Source organism: Drosophila virilis, chromosome 3 (assembly GCF_030788295.1).
Source record: "Drosophila virilis strain 15010-1051.87 chromosome 3, Dvir_AGI_RSII-ME, whole genome shotgun sequence".
NCBI lineage: Eukaryota > Metazoa > Arthropoda > Insecta > Diptera > Drosophilidae > Drosophila > Drosophila virilis.
This window is the reverse complement of record NC_091545.1, coordinates 14,191,263-14,208,280: the sequence shown is the minus strand read 5'-3', so window position 1 is coordinate 14,208,280 and position 17,018 is coordinate 14,191,263. Positions and strand designations below refer to the sequence as shown.

The window sequence follows — 17,018 nt, the reverse complement described above, 5'->3', positions numbered from 1 at the left end:
ACGGCCCATTTAAATGCGCCAATTGTTTGCGTGTGTGTACACACTGCCAGCTGCGCAACACTGGCTGCATAGCGTTGCCACATCTCCAATTTGAGCAGAGCTGTGGCAACCCCTTTGTTTACGTGCACCTTAGCAACGAGCGCTTGGTACGCTTCATTTCATATTTAAATGTTTTATTTGTGAACTCGAATATAATTTTGTTGAAAATCGCCATGTTTGAGTAATGAGTGATACCGATACGGACGACACCGATCTGTTGTTGCTGATACCGCCCAATTACTATACGGACACGGCAGAGCGCTTGCTGCGGGAGGCCAAAATGAGCGCAGACGCAGCAGATGCACTTGCCATGCCGCCGCCACCGTTGCCAGCGTCGACAACAGCTGCGTACCAGTTTCTGTTGCCCAGCAAAAAGTCGGAACTGAATCAAATTAATGCGCGACTGCAAAACATGGAGCTGGATCGGGAGCGGGAGGATGAGCGACGATTTGATGCACCCTCGGATATATCCACAATTTCGTCGAGTACAGTGCGCACAGCGCTAGGCAGCAGGCCGCAGCGTGAGCAGCATGGCATGGTGCACTCGACACCCAAGAGTGGCTCAGTGGAACCGCCACGCGGTCGTCGCAATGAGGATAATATACTGCTGGAAATCGATAATTATCTGGATGACCACAATGCCTGGCAGCAACAGCAGCAGCAGCATCAACACCACAGCGATGACCATTTGCGCTTGCGCGGTTACTCGGCGCAGGTGCAGGACTCGCAGCCAACTGCAACTTCATTGCCAAGCATGCGGCTGGCTGCATCGGCATCCACTGCCAATGACAAGCTCATCAGCCTTAGCGAGCTGTGGGGTAAAAGCAATCTGGCTGGCACTGTCATAGCTAGCAACGTGTCGGCGCTGCAGGGCAGCCCTTCACTGAAGGAGGAGCAACTACGGCGGCAGCATCTGGAGAAAATGGTACAAACGCTGCAGACACAGTTGCTAGAGTATCAGCAACGCATATCGGTTGCCATTGAGGTGGATCGTTCGAAGGACACAGCCTTGCAGCAGGCAGACCAACAGCAGAAAACGCTCAACTTTGAGGTGCAACATCTGCGGGACACGCTGCACAGGCTGGAAACGGAAAGTAACGACAATCATAGCAGATGCGATGCACTGCAGCATGAGCTCTCGCAGGCGGTGGGCTTGGCCACTAAGTTTCAGGAGAAGACCGAGAAATTAGAGGCAGAACTGGAGCGTTGCAGGCGCCAGGCAAATGATACAGTACAAAAACTGGAACAGCTGGAGCTGCAGTTGCAAAGCAGCAAACGTGCTGAGGAGCTGTCGCACGCCGAGCTGAACAAGCTGCGGGACAAATTCGCCAAAGTAGACTATCAGCAGGAGAAGGTATAGCCGAATCTTGTACTACTTTTTGGGTCCCTAATAAGAATTTTCCTACCAACAGCTGAAGTTGCGTGTTGAGGAACTGGAGAAGGACAACTCCACGCTGCAACATCAGAAGGAAATGCTGCAAGAGTATCATCAGAAGCAAAAGACGCGCGCTGATAATCTAGAGGCGCAGCGCAAATCCTTGCAGGAGACGCTGGCCAATCTGACCGACATTGAGGTATTTCCCAAGCGATTTAGTCTGTGTAGTTCATTTTTTAAAATGGTTTCTTTTTCCAGACGCATCTCAAGAAAAAGCTGGAAGTGCAGCAGAAATCACTGAAGCAACACTATCAGCAGCAAATGGAAAATGTTGTTGCCAAAAAACTGCAAGAGTTCCAAATGCAGCTTGACAAGTCGGAGGAGCAGCTAAAGGCTGAGGCACGCGAGCGCGAGCGCCTCATAGCTGATCGTGCGGTCAAACAGCTGGAGATGATCAACGAAAAGAACAACCAAGAGCTGAATCTCACGCAGGAGAAGCACAACGAGGAGGTGGAACTGTACCGCCTGCAGCTGGCAAATGCATCAAAAAAAATAGACGAGCTGGAACTCAAGCTCAGCACCTATAAGACGAAGCGGTAAAACAGATTTTATAATATATCTGATACACACATATTTATGTACATTTTTTAGTGCGGACATTGCGGAGAAGCTGCATGGCGTGATGGAGGCACAGTGGCAGCAGGCGCTGGCCATACTTACCTCGCCCAATCACACATTTCAGCTGCCCGGCGGTGAAACGGACAGCGAATCGCCAGATCTTAACAATGCCCGTCACTACCCAGATACACCCAAATCGAGCAAGACTCAGCGCAGCAATAATACCGAAAAGAACAACTTGGATGCGGTGGCCAAAAAAGATCCACCATCGCCCATGGACAAACTGCAGGCATACATTGAGTTGCTGCTGAGCAAATCTCCAAGTGATTTCGATAAACTCGATGAGATTCTGGGCATGAACGCCAGACAGAACGCCAAGCCACAGAAGCGTAACGCCAGCAGCGGTTCCAAGCCACCGCCCTGGAAGTCCTGACATACAACCGATTGTAACTATATTAATTAGTTTCATAGTTTAAATTAATGTATGTATATAGCCATGGTAGCCACATGGTTTTCATACACCCCTTTACTTAGAAGTTGTAAAAGTAAATTGTTTAATTTTTGCAAAAACTTTATTGCTTATTGATAATATCAACAATTGAAGGCAGCGCTGCGCAAATAATATTCAAAATGAGCAAACTATGTGGCACAGTTTGACTTGATATATAAGGTTGCCATAAAAAAAAACAAATTTGATAAATTATAAAGTTATTTGGTAGAAAAATGTATTTGAACAGCTTTATGAACCTATGGCTATAAAACTAATATGTGTAGATATACTTGATCGAGCCCAGTCCTTCTTAGTTACATATAGATATCCATGTAACTTAAGCCAATTTAGTTTTGATTCATCAGCTAATTTGTTTTATGTGTCTGTCATTGATATGCTTTGAGTTCAGTTGCCATTGAGTATGTCCCTTCATTTATAAACAATTTGCGGAAATTTAGGCGCGTTGCCGTACAGGCCCTCCGATTCCCAGACCTGTATGTGCGAATCCCGCGTTAGTACCACCAAATGCTGGTGCGTGGAGTAACTGATGCTGCAAGCAAGAAGTTTATTATAATCAATTGTTAAGTTAAGGTAGCAATTTAAGTTACCTGCGTATGGGCGATGTGCCGGTGGTTAGTTCACTGACAAAACTCAAATTCCAACTGGACCAGAAACGTACAAAGCCGCCCTCCACTGCGGTGGCTATGACGTTGACGCCAACGCCCTCCTTGATGTAGGAATAGCATACAGCTTGTATGCGGTCCTCGTGCACCAGATGCTGCACATAGCGCGCATTGACCGAGTGCAGGCGCAGTATGGACTTGCCATTGGGATTGATATTGACATTGACAAAATCATCCAGACTCTCCTCAGTTACCTCAAAACATTCATCCGCTGAGCTCGGCTTGACAAGCGATGCGGCTGGTGACTGCACTGCATTGGCGTTTGCCAGCTGTTGAGGCAGCGTGTGCACGGTGACTATGTCGCCCAGTGTGGGACTGATGGCTACGTGGGTGATGGGCGATTGATGAATCTCTGCAGGACGTGCAATGGTGCGCACATAGCTCCAGCTGAATTAAAGTGATTAATTAGTGAATTCGTTTAGCTAGCGAGCGACTTACTCATTGAGATCCCATATTACGGCAATGCCATCGCGTCCGGCTGTCACCGCAATCTTAAACTCCACGGACAGCGCAATGCATGTGATCTCATCCGTGTGCCGCACCAGGAATGTTGGACCCAGCCAGCTCAGATCAGCGCCATCACGCTGCTGCGCATCGCCGTTGCTGGACCCACCTGAGGAGGCGACCGATGTAGTCGAGTGTGTGGCATGCAGATTGCCCGAATCATCGGTTGCTTCGCTGCCCGTTCCTGAGCCCGTGCTCTTGGTCGTCATCTTGCGAAATGCTGAATTGTAGGAAAGCCGCAGGCCACGGACATAGCTTTGTCGGCTCTTGGTGCTCGCGCGCTGTTGGGCCTCTACGCCGCTGGTGCACTTGTAGACACTAATGCGTCCGGATTTGTGGCCAAACCAGAGCTGATTGCAGTTCACATCACAGCCGCAGGCGCTGATGTCATCAAAGCTGCCATTGTGTAGCAGATTCTTGGGCTTGGCCTGCGGTTTGTTTAGCGGCTGGATGCGCACAATGCGATCATCGTATCCCCAGGAAATCACATTATAGGTATCCGGCTCAGCGCCCTGCATGACGCTAGCGCGTGCCGGCAGCGCATATACCACATTCGTATTGCTGAAGCTAACGAGATGCTCAGTGCCGGGTATTTTGTGTATATTGGCCCAGGATGGCGCCTTCAACTGCGGCGAGCCCACGTAAACGCCCCAGCGCAAACCTTTGACGCTGGACACAATAGGCGTGTCCACCAAAGCATAGTCCAGCGCCTTGGTGGGGGGATGTGGCGACTTGAACAGCTGCCGCGGCATTTGGCCGTATGTTTTAACCATAGTCTTGACCGCTTCGCGTTCAATGGGATCGCTAATCTCCGAGTCAAGGAAAACTGCATAGGTCTGAAAAAAACCAGGCATAACAGTGGAATATAGGTATTCTGACTAGTCCAAACATACCGCTGGATGAAACACATTGATGGCCTCCACGGCGTTCTCGCCAGTTTGCTTGTAGCCAAATATTAGATCGATCCAGTGATGCAGCTCGTTGCGCACCAGCTCCGATTCCAGCGCCTGTCGATGTATGAGCACAAACAGACGTGAATCACGCTGAGACCACGCAGGCAGCGTAACATCTTCAACCCTTTCGCCATTCTGACGGCAGCCAAAATTGAAGCGCTCAAAATTCTCAAACATTTCAGGCAAGCAAAAGAACTCAGGTATGAGCTCCTTGACATCCGTGGGACTGTCCCGGCTGGCCAGGCAATAGGTGGTATTCAGAGCATGAAATGTGCGATCCGGCAGATCAAAGTTGTTATCTATTGAGGAGCATAATGTGATGATCAGTTCAATAAGGGTTACTTGGTCAGCAAGCATTACCTTGATAGCGCAGAAAATAGCTGGTAAAAGGCGGCACGCGCACCAGAAAGTGCAGCACAGTACCAGAGTTGGAGTAGTGGGAGCTGTAGTGATACGGTTTCAAGATCAGTGAGCCCATGTTGGTATTGGTGCTATTGATGTACGCATAGTTGCTAATGTAGTGCTGTTCATTTTCCTCCAACTGCACGGCAATGGGTCGCGATAGTCGCCGGAAATTTTGCGCTTGGCGCAAGTCCAAGCACTCGGACTTGTAGTTGGCCAGCACCCAGGGAAAGACTGGGTACTGCATGAGATCGTTGTAGGTGCGTCCAGCTATTTGATTGAGTGTCATCAGATACTCCCAATTGGTTAGCAGGCCCTCGCGCCATTGCTGGGTGATGGCCAGCACTTTGGCATTGTCGGGCATGGTTACAATTTTATCACAGAATACCTCGCGCATGATCTTCCAGTCGTCGGCGTTTTGCAGCGAAAAGAACAACGATTTGTTGCTGTCGAGCATTATTTCGAAGGCCTTCTCCTGGTGCTGGTAGCGCTTCAGCCAAATTTCAGTTATGTTCGATATATCACAGTTTACATTAAAGTATTTACAACGATATGTGGCCAGAAAATATAGCTTCAGATCGGTTATAATAATCTCGCCATCGATCTCACCATCGACGGGCAAAAATTTCGCCGCAAAATTATAGAGTATTTGCGAGTTGAGCGATATATTCAATTGCTGATCGTAGCTGGCTATTAAATAGTCCAGCGGACGTACATACTGATCCAGCTCCCCACGCTGACCCTGCCCGGGGCAGTAGTCATTCATGAAGAAGCGCCGATCAATATCTAAATGGCAGCGTCGCAAGCGCGTGTGCACGCGCGATGGCCCCTCCGTGTCGTCTAGTTCCCAGGAGCTGCAATAATTCAAATTGGCTGAGTTGGGATACGATGGACAGCGTATTCACTTACCACTCGGCACGTTCGCTGCAGTGCCAGGGTGCCCCCTCGTGCGTCATGCGGCGTATAATCTCCAGCCATTTGGTGTAGGTGTATGTGTCATCATAGTCCTTCATGTGGCACATGAGCAGCTTGCGTTCCGCATTCTACAAAGCAGTCAAGCCAAAATGAAAGTTGAATTAGTTGCACGTCAAGCATATCAGAGCTACACATTCACCTGCAGCTCCGCCACGCGCCTGGTGGTCACCATGGAGGTGTCAATGCAATGTTGCACCAGCGGTTCAAACTTGTAGAGTGTCTTCTCCAGCAGCTGTTTCTGCTTAGAGGCTACACTGCTGCGACTCAGCTCCAGGCGCCCCAGCTCATGCTCCAGATTCCACGTGGAGTCGTTCTCATTGATGCCCAGCGCCTTGCACAAGCGCGACAAATTCTCAATGGGTGGCTTAACGTCCTCCATCAAGCTAAGCCAGAGCAGCGCTTTTATCATCTTGACATCACACACAATCGCCGACTGAAACTCATCATGGCACGTGCGCCACAGGGCATCGACAATGTAGGCGCGCAGGTCGCGCGGTCGCGACGGCTGCAGACCCCAGGCAATGAAATTGTTGCAGCGCTGATTATTGGATATGCCGAGGGAGACGAGCAGCTCGAACAGCGCCAGCTCCTGACTGCTGGCCACGTAGCTGCTGCCATTGGTCTGACAGCCGCTAGTCGTAAAAAATTGTGTGCAGCGATCAATAAGCAGCTCCATGCGAGTGCGGCACTCCGCCTGGTTGAGCGAGCAGTCGGGCAGGCTGCTGCGCAAACGGTAGCCATGGTGGCCGCCAGTGCCGTTGCAGGCCTCGAAGAACAGATTGATCCATTGCAGCTGCAGCTGGGCCTGCACCGCGCGAAAACTGCGCACAATCAGCGGCGGCTGCTTGTCTTGATAGAAGGACAGCATATTGAGTATGTCCCACACCAGCTGTAGATTAGAATCGGACTTAGATGATCACCACAGCTAACTAGGGGCAGCTACTCACATTAATTTGTCCCACAGATTTGAGCGCGCGCTCCCCAATGCCGGCCAGCAGCTCCACAATGGACTGATCCATATTGGGCTGACCCAGGCGCAGCGTATATAGCTGATGCAGCGCCTTGACGGTGCACTGCAGCAGACCCGCCTCTACGAGACACAGCTGCTCATCGGGATTCTGCAAAATGGAACAGGCATTAGCGCTAAGCTTCAGTACGTAAAGCAGCAATACATTTACCTGAAGATAAAGCCGCAGTAGCGCTTTGAAGACACGTTCCGGTTCCGTGCTCCAGCTGCTGTTGCCCATGGCCATTGAAATTGCCAACAAGGATTGCAGGCCAAAGCGCTGGCGTATGCCCAAAGTAACCTCAGGGCTAAGCATGTCCGTGAGACTGCCGTGCAGATCGCTAATCCAGCATAGACACGCCTCAAACATGGCCACATCGCTACCATGAATGGTCAGTTGATTGGCCAGATGCAAGGGGTACAGCTGCTTCGAAGCGGCAACAAGTTCCGCTGCGCCCAGACGCTTGGTCAGCACCGCCAGCAGCTGGATGATTGCGGTGCGCACGGCGCAGCTGCGTTGATTGGCCAGCACCAGCAGGAACTCCAGCTTGACATAGTGACGCAGTACCTCATCCACGGCAGAGTCTGGAAGCAGGCACAGGAAGTCCTTGAGCAGCATTAAGAGTCGCTGCTGCAACGTCACAATGCCCGCCTGATCGTAAAAGTCAGTTTTGCGGTTGGGCAGCGGCGCCATGTGTGTGGAGCTGGGAGTGCTGTGGATTGAGGGCTGCCAGAACTTATTCGGATGCGAATGTAAGCGTCTACGCGCGACCTTCAGCGGACTGCGCTTGGGGCTTTGACAGTTGCTGGGATGACGACGTTTAAACTTGAGACGCCAGCGGGATGCCTCCACCGGGCTCAGCAAGCGCAATGCGGTCTTGTTGAGATTGGAGCAGTCAGCCATGTGCTCCAGTTGATCTTCCATTTCGTTGAGAGCACGTTTGTAGCTGGACTTGGAGTCGTGCAGCCGACGCAGGCGACGAATTCGTTCTGCGCGCTCTGCATCTTGTTCTTGGACAGGCGTTTGTGCCTGCCGCCGAAAGGAGGTGGTCACGCGGCTCAGATTGGCAGCCACCAGTGAGCGCTCCTTCACAGGCATCTGTGGCGTCAGCAGAAAGTAAAAATACGCACGATCATGCGTGACATAACACTCGCTGGGTCTGTGCAGCAACAGCAGCAGCTTCATCATCTCGTCCAGCAGCGAGGGCGCTGGCGGGGAGCCCGCAAAGACGGCCAAAATCTGTACAAAACATTCGGCAGCATAGGGCGATATGTGCACCGGACTGGGTGACTCAATGACATACACCTTGCACAGATTGAGCAGCGCACGCAGCAGGCCACATTTCTGTAGCTGTTCCATGTTGAAGTCCCGCTGCGGATGCTTGTCCCGGCTGAGAGCCAATATGCAGCGGAACAGCATATCCAGCACATCCGAATGGGTGGCGCCCGAGCGATGCCAGTCCGAGTAGCGCTGAAGCACAGCCAGCAGCAGTCGCGGATAGATCAAGCTGGCCGTCGTGTTATCGTTCACGTGCAGCACATCGCCCTTGCGACTTATCACAGGCTGCGAGCAAGCATTATTCACAATGCTGCGCAGCAGTTGTACATCCTTGGAACAGCGCTCCGATTTGATGACATAGCCAATCAGTGCTAGATAATCCTGTCGCAGAAACTCTGTGTACAGTTGGGCATCCGAGTGGGCCACCTGCAGCAGCAAGTCCAGCGCCAAGGCTTGTGTGTTGGCTGTGCCCGATAGCTCCACAATCTATATGGAGAGAGTAGGTAAGTTTAAATAGGATTTAAGTAGAGTTTCTGAGCATAAAGCTTACCCTGGCAAAGAGATACAGCATGGTGGAGAGACCGCCGCTGAGCAGCACCGCCGTTTGAAGTGTCTGTGGCTGGTGCTGCAGCAGCTCGCCGTAGAGCATGTGCCCCTGCGGCTGTCCATAGCAGGCCATGTCCAGCTCTTGGCTGACGTCATGGCACATGACCAGATCCGGCTGCTGTGCTGTATAGACCAAAACACGCGCCTGTCGCAGCACCTTCATGCAGTCCGCATGATTGCCAATGTGGGAAGTGGACAGCTTGCCCATTTGCACGTATCCATAGTTGGGCTTCCAGTTGGCCACCTGGCACTGGGTGAACTCGGTAAAGTCCGGTCCCATGGCTGTCAAATTAAGCATTAGATGGCGCTCGGCCAGGCGACGCTTGAAGAGCACCAGGTTGGACAGCGCATAACGTGGTGCACCGCCATCCAGCGTGGAACGCGAGGAGCTACTGTTGCTATTGCCAATCTTGGCCGGCACACCCTCGCCCACGGCCAGCAGCTGAAAGCTGTGAGTGCGCGACGCAAAACGCAAATTGTGAAAAGGCAAAGTCAACGTCTGCTGCTCTAGGCCATCCAGAAAGACGCCGATCTGCAGGCCAGCCGCCTGCTGCTGCAGCGCAAACACCAGATGCGTCCACTTGTTGCGTGGCAGACGCAGCTGCTGCAGCTGCACGCTGGCGCCCTCAAAGTAACCGCCGCCGCCGCCCTCCTGCCCGGCCTGATGGCCATTTAGCAAATGCATCTGGCCAAAGCTGTTAAGCAGCGCCATTTTCGTTTGCTTCAGAGCATGACGAAAGCTGCCGCTGTTCATCTGCGGCGGCAGCTCGCTGCCGCTGGCTTCCATGTGCTCTTCGACGCGTGCCGGCAACGGTTCACTGGGCCTGACCAGCTCAAAGATCAGCTGCAAATTGTTGCTTATGTAAATGCTCAGCATAGCGGCACTGCTACCCAGCGAGACGAGATGACATTTCTAGAGATGATCAAGGTTAGACGATTAGTTAATTACATATGCAGACCAAGGCGAGCACGACTCACATTTGTATCCTCGCCCGAATAGCGCGTCTCATCATCGTTAAGCTGCGTGTAGCTGCGATGCATTTGCTGACCCTTCACCTCCAGCCACAGCGACAGCGTTAGTCCATCCGGCTGCCAGAGACGCGTCTGTGTCACGGGCACAATGCAGGCGGCGCGTGTAAACAAGGTGGTGGCCTGGCAGCGCTGATGCTGGAGGCGCACGCGCTCAATTTGCTCACTGATGAAGGGATCCGCTGTGATGACAATTTTGCCGTCGATGGTTATGGGGAACTCGAGTTCCATGCAGGGCTGGGCACGGCGCAGGCTGCCAGCGCAAATGTGGTGCATGTGACGCATCAACAGCTCCACCGGCGGCTGTTTGCTGGCCAAGATGCCGAGGTAGCAGTTAAGCACATCGGGCGTATTCAGATGACTAATCAGCTCCAGTATGGATTGCTGTAGTTCTGCAAATGCAAACGGGGAGTTTAATGAAAAGGAATAAACTATTTCTGCTACCGCTCACCTCGCAACTTGGCATCACTGCTGCTGAGCACGGGTGCAAATCCTTGCAGCAGGCACAGGGGACCGCCCAGATAATCGCGTATGACAAACAAACGATTGGCCAGCTGTGTGAGACTCTCTGTCCAGCCAGATGGTTGGCGCATGCACATCAGCGATAGCTCTACTAGCATCTGAACCACCAGCTGGCTGAGGCCCTCGTGCATGATGTGGCTGCGGTAGCGTGAGGAGGGCTGAAATGGCGTCCATGATTCGTTGGCAGCGGCACCGCCGCCATTTAATTCGCATTCGGATTCGCTCAGTTCGGCTATTTCGCCATCCGCTTCGTAGCCCTCGTCAGCGGTCAGATAAAACTCCTGCTCGTTCTCGCTCAGCTCCAGCTCGCTGTCGGCGGCACAGCTGAGCGAGGCGCGCGTGGAAAAGTAATCGGCATCCCCGAGTGCCGCATCACTGGAATTGGGTCGTCTGCGCGGCGTTGGCGGTGTGGCCAGCGAGTTTTTGGCAGGCAGCTTAACCGTCTGCGGTCTGGGCAGCTCCACGCTGCCGCTATTAAAGGAACGGGAACGTGGTCGCGTCTGAGCGGAGACGCCAGTGGGGCTGTTTGCCACCACCCCAGCCGGCTCGTTGTGTGTGCTCGAGAGCTCGGCAATTTTCAGCAGCGTTTGCAGCGTCTGTATTACAGCATTGTCCCGGGCATGCTGCTCCCCATGCTCCAACCAGTCACTGGAGGCATTGCTCAATATGATGGCTTTCAGTTTGCGCAGGTGCTTCTGCATCTTCTCAACTGCAACAACGAAATGAAAGAGAATTGCCGTTGATCAAGAGATTCGAGCTGCGAGATACGAGCCAGATTTAGATAAGAAACAGCCAGATTCTCGTGGTTGTGTCTTATCTTGGGAAAACATCGACAACGCTGGAGATGACACAACTTCATCAGCGTTGGCCGAGCGCCAAAGCAAAAGTGTCATCTGCCTCTGTCGGAGCGTGTGGAATGCTCGACTATGCATGTCACACCCACACACACACACACACACTCACACACACACAGTCAGAGAAATTCAATCTCGTCTGCGGCCAGATGCGAGCGTTTTAAGCGCCCGTATTATGGCAAAGTAACTCAGCGCCTGCCCGACTGACTGACTAACTAGCTGACTCGCTGACTAACTGACTAACTGGCTGGCTGGCTTATAATTAACTCTTGGGCCAACCACAAAGCACCGTTATTAGCTTTACAGGCACGTCGACGCCTCGCTTCCACGGCCTAAGCTTGTGTGTGTGAATGTGTGCGCTTTGTTCTCGCCTCAGGGGCACTGCTAAGGCTTCAACCCAGCCTTAGTCGACACTGTCGATTGCATTGGAAACGCATTAGCCGCGGAATGTGAGTGAAACAAACGGAACCAAAGAACTGCACATCTGAGCTGTAGCCATAGAGCTTCCAAGATGACCTGCACTGCCATTGCAATCAAAGCTGCAGCCTAAACCAAACCAATTTTACGAAAAAAAAAAAAAAAAACAAAGAAAACCTTTTAAAAATAAAATATAGTTAAAATAAATAGAGATGGCTTACGTTTTGACCCAGCTTATGATATGAACCAGCTTGCTGCCCTAATTTTTCACATTTATCAACAAAACCAATCACATTTTTAATTTACAATTGCCCACTGTACTGAAAATATTGTGAGTCGTATATATTTTCATATGCAAAATGCGGGCTACATAAGATCTCTACCCAAAATTAGCATCTACCAAAAATAGTTTGATAAATGAAAAGATTGGGTCTAAAGTTAGTTAAACTTTAAGGCTAGATTCCGAAACAAATGCTCTGCCAACTATTCTTCTTATGGAAAGTGTAGAAAAATATAACAAGCCCTAAACTTAAGCCCTATGTATCTAGTATGTGCTTCCCTCAAGTTTAACTTTTCATATATGCTATCAGTTCATCGAATCAATGTACCCTGCCTATTGGGGTAGGGTGTGTTGACTACTTGGACCACGCCCATTTTTCAAATCACGCTGACTTCAAACTTACCTTCTTCGTTCTGAAAGCCCTTGATGCATATGGCCATGGTCGCCTCGAAGAGTTTCAGCAGCAGTTTCTTGCACTCCCCATTCGGCTCGTAGAGGCACAACAAATCTGCATCGATGTCCAGGACGGGATCGGGGCTGGCACGTCTTTCGGGGGAGCCACCGATGCCCCCGAACAGCGAGCCCACAATATTGAACAACTTGCTAATCAGTCCGGCCGCGGCCACCTCATCCTCTGCGACCACGCTGGAGAGCGCTAACTGGGTGGAGGTAGGCACTGGCTCAATGCTGCTGTTGTTGCTGTTACTGTGGCTGGGCTTGCTTCCGCGTATGTCAAAGAGCACAATACTCTCGTCTGGTTGGCTATTCTGCAGATGTTGCAGAAAGGAAGGCACTGCCGGCTGCTCGGCGTAATTGTTTATGATTGAGGCGTAGTCCAAGGAGGAATCTGCGTAGTCCGAATTAGTCGCAGTCGTCGTGGAGGCTGACAGCGCACTGAATGGCAGCTGTACATGCGATACGAGCGTTTCCAATGAACTTGAGCCACGAATGGGCGACGTTGTCGCCAACGGTGGCGGCGACGGCGTCTCTGGGGTTGTGGTTGCGGTTGAGAGTGCGGCGATTGCGGCTTTGGGCAGCATTAGGAAACAGCCAAGCGCATTATAGTTTAGCTTGAGTATGTCGACGATTGTCTTATCGCCATGTCGCAGCTTCTCCTCCTGCTCCAGCTGCTGCTGTGGCTCCTCGTCTTCGTCAACAGTAATTTCCACGGGTATCGAGTAGATTTTCGCAAACTCATTGTAGAACAATTGACTGGTCTTGAGCAGCTCATAGTTTAGCGTCCACTGGAGTGCCGTAATGTATAGTATATCCACTGGCTTATGCCCAGCCAGCAGTGCCGTGTTTGCCGTCTCTTCCAGCCAGAATTTAACATGGGAGCGCTTGGCGCATCTGTGGAGCAGCGCCTGGAACAGCCGCGAGGCACGATCGCTGCTATTTAGCTGTAACTGTATAAGCCGCCGGCTGAGAGCAATCTGCTCGTGTCCATTGTCACCCAGAAAGGCAATGTTATCGATGCCCACCTTGATCAGATCACAGACGCCGCGTTGCAGCTCGGGCACACACAACAAATCCTGCATATAACCAATGTTCTCCTCATTGTAGAAGGCCTTGATGAGCCGAATGTCGCTGAGATACATCACAAAGATGCTAAGGCATTCGTGTAGGATGCGATAATTATCTAGTTTGCAAGGCAGCTGCAGGCGTGGCAGCTTGTGCACTGGATTCGTCTTGGTCTTGCACTCGCTTAGCTGCTTGTATTGCCGAAAAACGGGAAGCACCACTTCGGCCAGGAGGCCAGCTGCCAGATCGTATGACAACAAATAGGCAATGTGCTTCAGATGCTTCAAAAAGAGCAGCATTGAGGCGCTGTTGATCAGTGCACGATAGTTATCCCTGTAGATGCCCAGGAGTTGTATATGAAAAGCTGGCGACTTAAGCTTCTCCTCGCAGATGGCACAATGCTGTGGCGAACGCTTCACAAAAATGGTGTGCAGCACATTGTAGTGAAGAAACTTGTAGGCGCACTTCTGATAACTGCCAGAGAGCTGGGTGGCCAGGCGAAGGCAGGTAGCATAGTTGGCAGCATTGTAGTGGCAGCAACAGCTGCCGGTGCGCAGCAGTGAGCGCACGCTATGCTCCTGCAGCTCTGGTACCAGGCTGGGCAACAGCTTATACAGTTTTCCCTGGAAGTAACAGCTGAGCGAGCGCTCCGAGCAGTGCAGCTGGCTGTAACGTTGTCGCTTGTGGCGTGGCGGCTGCTGCTGCTGTTGCTTGACCAGAGCGCTGGATGTAGTGCTCTCCATTAGGCATTGTTGCTGCTGTTCCTGGCGCGACAAATGGTCCGTAAGGCGCAGCAGTAGCTTGTAGATGTGCAAAAAGAGCAATGATGTGCTGTTGGTGGATGTGGACGCCTCTTGCAGCACATCGAAACAGTTGTCAAAGTGCTTCACATCGATTTGGCTTAGCTGCTGAGCGCCAAACTCCACCAGATTGTGGAGCGTGCCAAACATTATATAGAGCACAGCATGGGAGAGCACCGAGCTGCTCCGATTGGCAGCCAGCGCGTACAGCAGTTGACTGAAGTTGCTATTAAAGTCTAAGAAGCTGGGCGTCTGATGCTCGTGTATGTAGAAATTGTTGACACACTGTGCGATTAGCTGGAGCAGCTCAAATTTAATAATCTCATCATTGCCGTCGACCGTTTCCAGTTCATCCACGCAGCCGCTGCACAAATGTCCAAGCGCAAAGTTATGCACAGTCACGCTCAGCTGTGGCTCCTGCTCCGCATCAATGCAGCGCGCGAGTAGCTGAATGAGCAGCATGGCCAGTTCATCACTTGTTTTGCAAGCGCTTTTGAATTGCTCAAAGCTGTTCAGAATCTTCACAGGGAGTTGTACTTGATGCTGAGTCTGCTGCTGCTGTTGTTGTTGTTGCTGCTGCTGTTGTTGTTGTTGTAACTGCTGCTGACGTCGCGTTTTGCTGCGCTGTGAGCTCAGGTGAAAGCTGGCAATGAACTGGGCAATGGTGGTTAGCGGCTGCAGCGGCGCATTTGTGGCGCTCCATTTGCAATTGGGAAACAAATTGATGCACAACTGGCAGAGGCTCTTCTGAGAAGCAATGTGCTGCAAAGGGCAATGACAGATAACAGTGATAATGCTAACTAAATGCTTCTAAGCGTCCCAGTACTTGCCTTGATTTGCACGCGCAGCAGAAAAGCAAGCAAATGTTGACCCAATCCGTTGGTAAGGAATGTTCGCAGCGCCAGTATCTTGTTGCAATCGCTGGGTGTGCTCAGTATAAGCTGCAAAATATGCAAAATGCATTAATGAAGCATGAAGTTCTCTTTATATATATGTGCACCCACCTGCGCCAAGTTGTGCTGTTTCCGAAGCTGTTTGATGCATTTGTCCGGCTGTTCTGGCATGTCCTGCGAACTGCGTTTGGCGGCGCTGATGATTTGATACACCTGCTCCAGCAAATAGGAACACAGCTCCTCGGGCAGCTGATTGAAGTGGCTGCAATTTACGAAAATTGAGCTAGCTGCTCCCTGACTCAATCACGCTGCACTCACCTATTAAACTGCGCATCTTGCAAGGTTTGCTCGTCCAAGTACTGAAAGTTATATAGCAACAGCCAGAGCCAGTGTTCCTGCAAACGAAGCTGATAACGTTGACGAACGCTGCTAGATTGGGTTGGTATCCGACTTGCATACAAACCTTGACACTCGCTGCTGCCTGGTTATCATCTGCCTCAGAGTCTGAGGCGTGCAGATAATGGCTCCAAAGTCTGTTCAATGTATGCAGCAGCAGTTGGCGTTGCTCCTCCTCCTGCTGCTGCTGTTCGCTGGCCATGACAAGACACACGATCCCCGCTGACTGCTGCTGTTGCTGCTACTGCTACGGCTTCTGCTACAACTGCTACCGTCTTCTCAAGCATCGGACAACGTTGTGGCCGCAATAAGCGCTGGAACAGAACTGAGCGAAAGGCAATATATTAGCGATTGGCTGCCAGCAGTAATTAAACAAGTAAATTACGAGTATAAGTATTTAAGTGCATTTGTGTGTAAATATGCGTGCGTGTGCGTGGGCGAGCGGGGTAAGCCGAGGTAGCGGGAGAACAATGCATCGTTTGCTTGGTGTGATTACTTGTGGCAGCAGAATGACAGAGGCCGGTGAAGCTGATTATTTGGACGAGCGACAATGGAAACTTTTATAGTTGTTGTTGTTTAGCCACTGCAGGAAAACTATTCGATTTGCTATTTATAGGCATGTGCCATTGGGCGTTGCGTTCTGTTGTCAAGCGAATCCAAAGCCGGTGTTTGTTGGCGCGCAGGGTATTTGGTGGAAGGAGGGGGTAGCTCACAGCCTCCCATCGAGTAAACAGCTGGCAATGATGCGTGTCTTTAACGGCCAATGCACGCAGCGCGGTGATAAGCGTCGAACTAAAAGCAACGCCGACCGCAACTTCACCAATAGAAAGTGCATAATTAACGAACTGACCGATCAGAAATTAAAAAGTGCGCTTATCGGACAACGACAGCAACAGGAGCAACAACAACAACAAAAGCGACAATTGGCATGTAAACATAAAAAAGTTCACACCGAACATGTCCAATTTTTAAACTGCGTAAATTGCTGCTGACGCTTGTCATGAAATAGACACATACGTATGTTTGTGTATTTATACATAGTATATAATAACACAAAATCAACAGACCTTACACACCAGCAACAACAAAAAAGAACGAAATAAAAAGTACCGAAAACCACAGGCAACAACAATTTAGTACGCCATTTTGGTTTTAAGTGTAGGCTCACTACACTTGCTTATATATTAAATCAATAAGCGTTTTTTTTTATATTTTTAACTTTGGATTTAATGCGCGAAGTTGTTTTTGCGTGCGTCTATTGTTATAAACAAAACCGTTTTGAAAACTGCTTTGTTATTGCAGAAATCAGCTGTGCCCGATAGTTCGATTAATATGCAGCAACGATGTATCGCGTGGTTGAGCACTATCGCGTTCAC

At 50.9% G+C, this 17,018-nt stretch overlaps 2 protein-coding genes across 3 annotated transcripts; one reads left to right on the top strand and one right to left on the bottom strand.

Annotated features, from left to right (window-relative positions):
- The first annotated feature begins 100 nt into the window (after positions 1-100).
- On the top strand, positions 101-2,602 carry Cnb (centriole duplication and spindle assembly protein centrobin). The gene is made up of 4 exons (XM_002047415.4): positions 101-1,393; positions 1,452-1,613; positions 1,673-2,010; positions 2,066-2,602. Exons 1-4 carry the CDS (start codon positions 224-226, stop codon positions 2,463-2,465), a joined length of 2,070 nt encoding a protein of 689 aa, XP_002047451.1. The 5' UTR covers positions 101-223; the 3' UTR covers positions 2,466-2,602.
- On the bottom strand, positions 2,583-16,940 carry mv (lysosomal-trafficking regulator mauve). 2 transcript variants are annotated; one of them, XM_015175840.3, is made up of 18 exons: positions 16,710-16,940; positions 15,710-15,967; positions 15,565-15,641; positions 15,358-15,508; positions 15,184-15,294; positions 12,436-15,115; positions 10,411-11,190; positions 9,909-10,351; positions 8,875-9,843; positions 7,218-8,810; positions 6,987-7,157; positions 6,179-6,928; positions 5,974-6,107; positions 5,023-5,918; positions 4,603-4,961; positions 3,644-4,545; positions 3,131-3,592; positions 2,583-3,072 (listed from the first exon to the last, which is right to left on the bottom strand). In XM_015175840.3, the coding sequence occupies exons 2-18, from the start codon at positions 15,842-15,844 to the stop codon at positions 2,952-2,954; spliced, it is 10,734 nt and encodes a 3,577-aa protein (XP_015031326.1). In that variant the 5' UTR covers positions 15,845-15,967; positions 16,710-16,940; the 3' UTR covers positions 2,583-2,951. The 2 variants fall into 2 exon arrangements, with proteins under 2 accessions (XP_015031326.1, XP_070064092.1); XM_070207991.1 differs by having other exon boundaries at positions 16,753-16,940.
- Between the last annotated feature and the right edge of the window lie 78 nt (positions 16,941-17,018).

Bases quoted from the DNA above. Each gene is read 5' to 3' on its own strand.
- mv (XM_015175840.3), bottom strand. From the start codon at position 15,844: ATGGCCAGCGAACAGCAGCAGCAGGAGGAGGAGCAACGCCAACTGCTG. The intron at 9,844-9,908 runs GTGAGTCGTGCT...GATCATCTCTAG, and splicing joins ATTCGGGCGAGGATACAAAT to AAATGTCATCTCGTCTCGCT. The intron at 8,811-8,874 runs GTAAGCTTTATG...CTCTCCATATAG, and splicing joins TGCTGTATCTCTTTGCCAGG to ATTGTGGAGCTATCGGGCAC.
- Cnb (XM_002047415.4), top strand. From the start codon at position 224: ATGAGTGATACCGATACGGACGACACCGATCTGTTGTTGCTGATACCG. The intron at 1,614-1,672 runs GTATTTCCCAAG...TTCTTTTTCCAG, and splicing joins CCAATCTGACCGACATTGAG to ACGCATCTCAAGAAAAAGCT. The intron at 2,011-2,065 runs GTAAAACAGATT...TACATTTTTTAG, and splicing joins AGCACCTATAAGACGAAGCG to TGCGGACATTGCGGAGAAGC.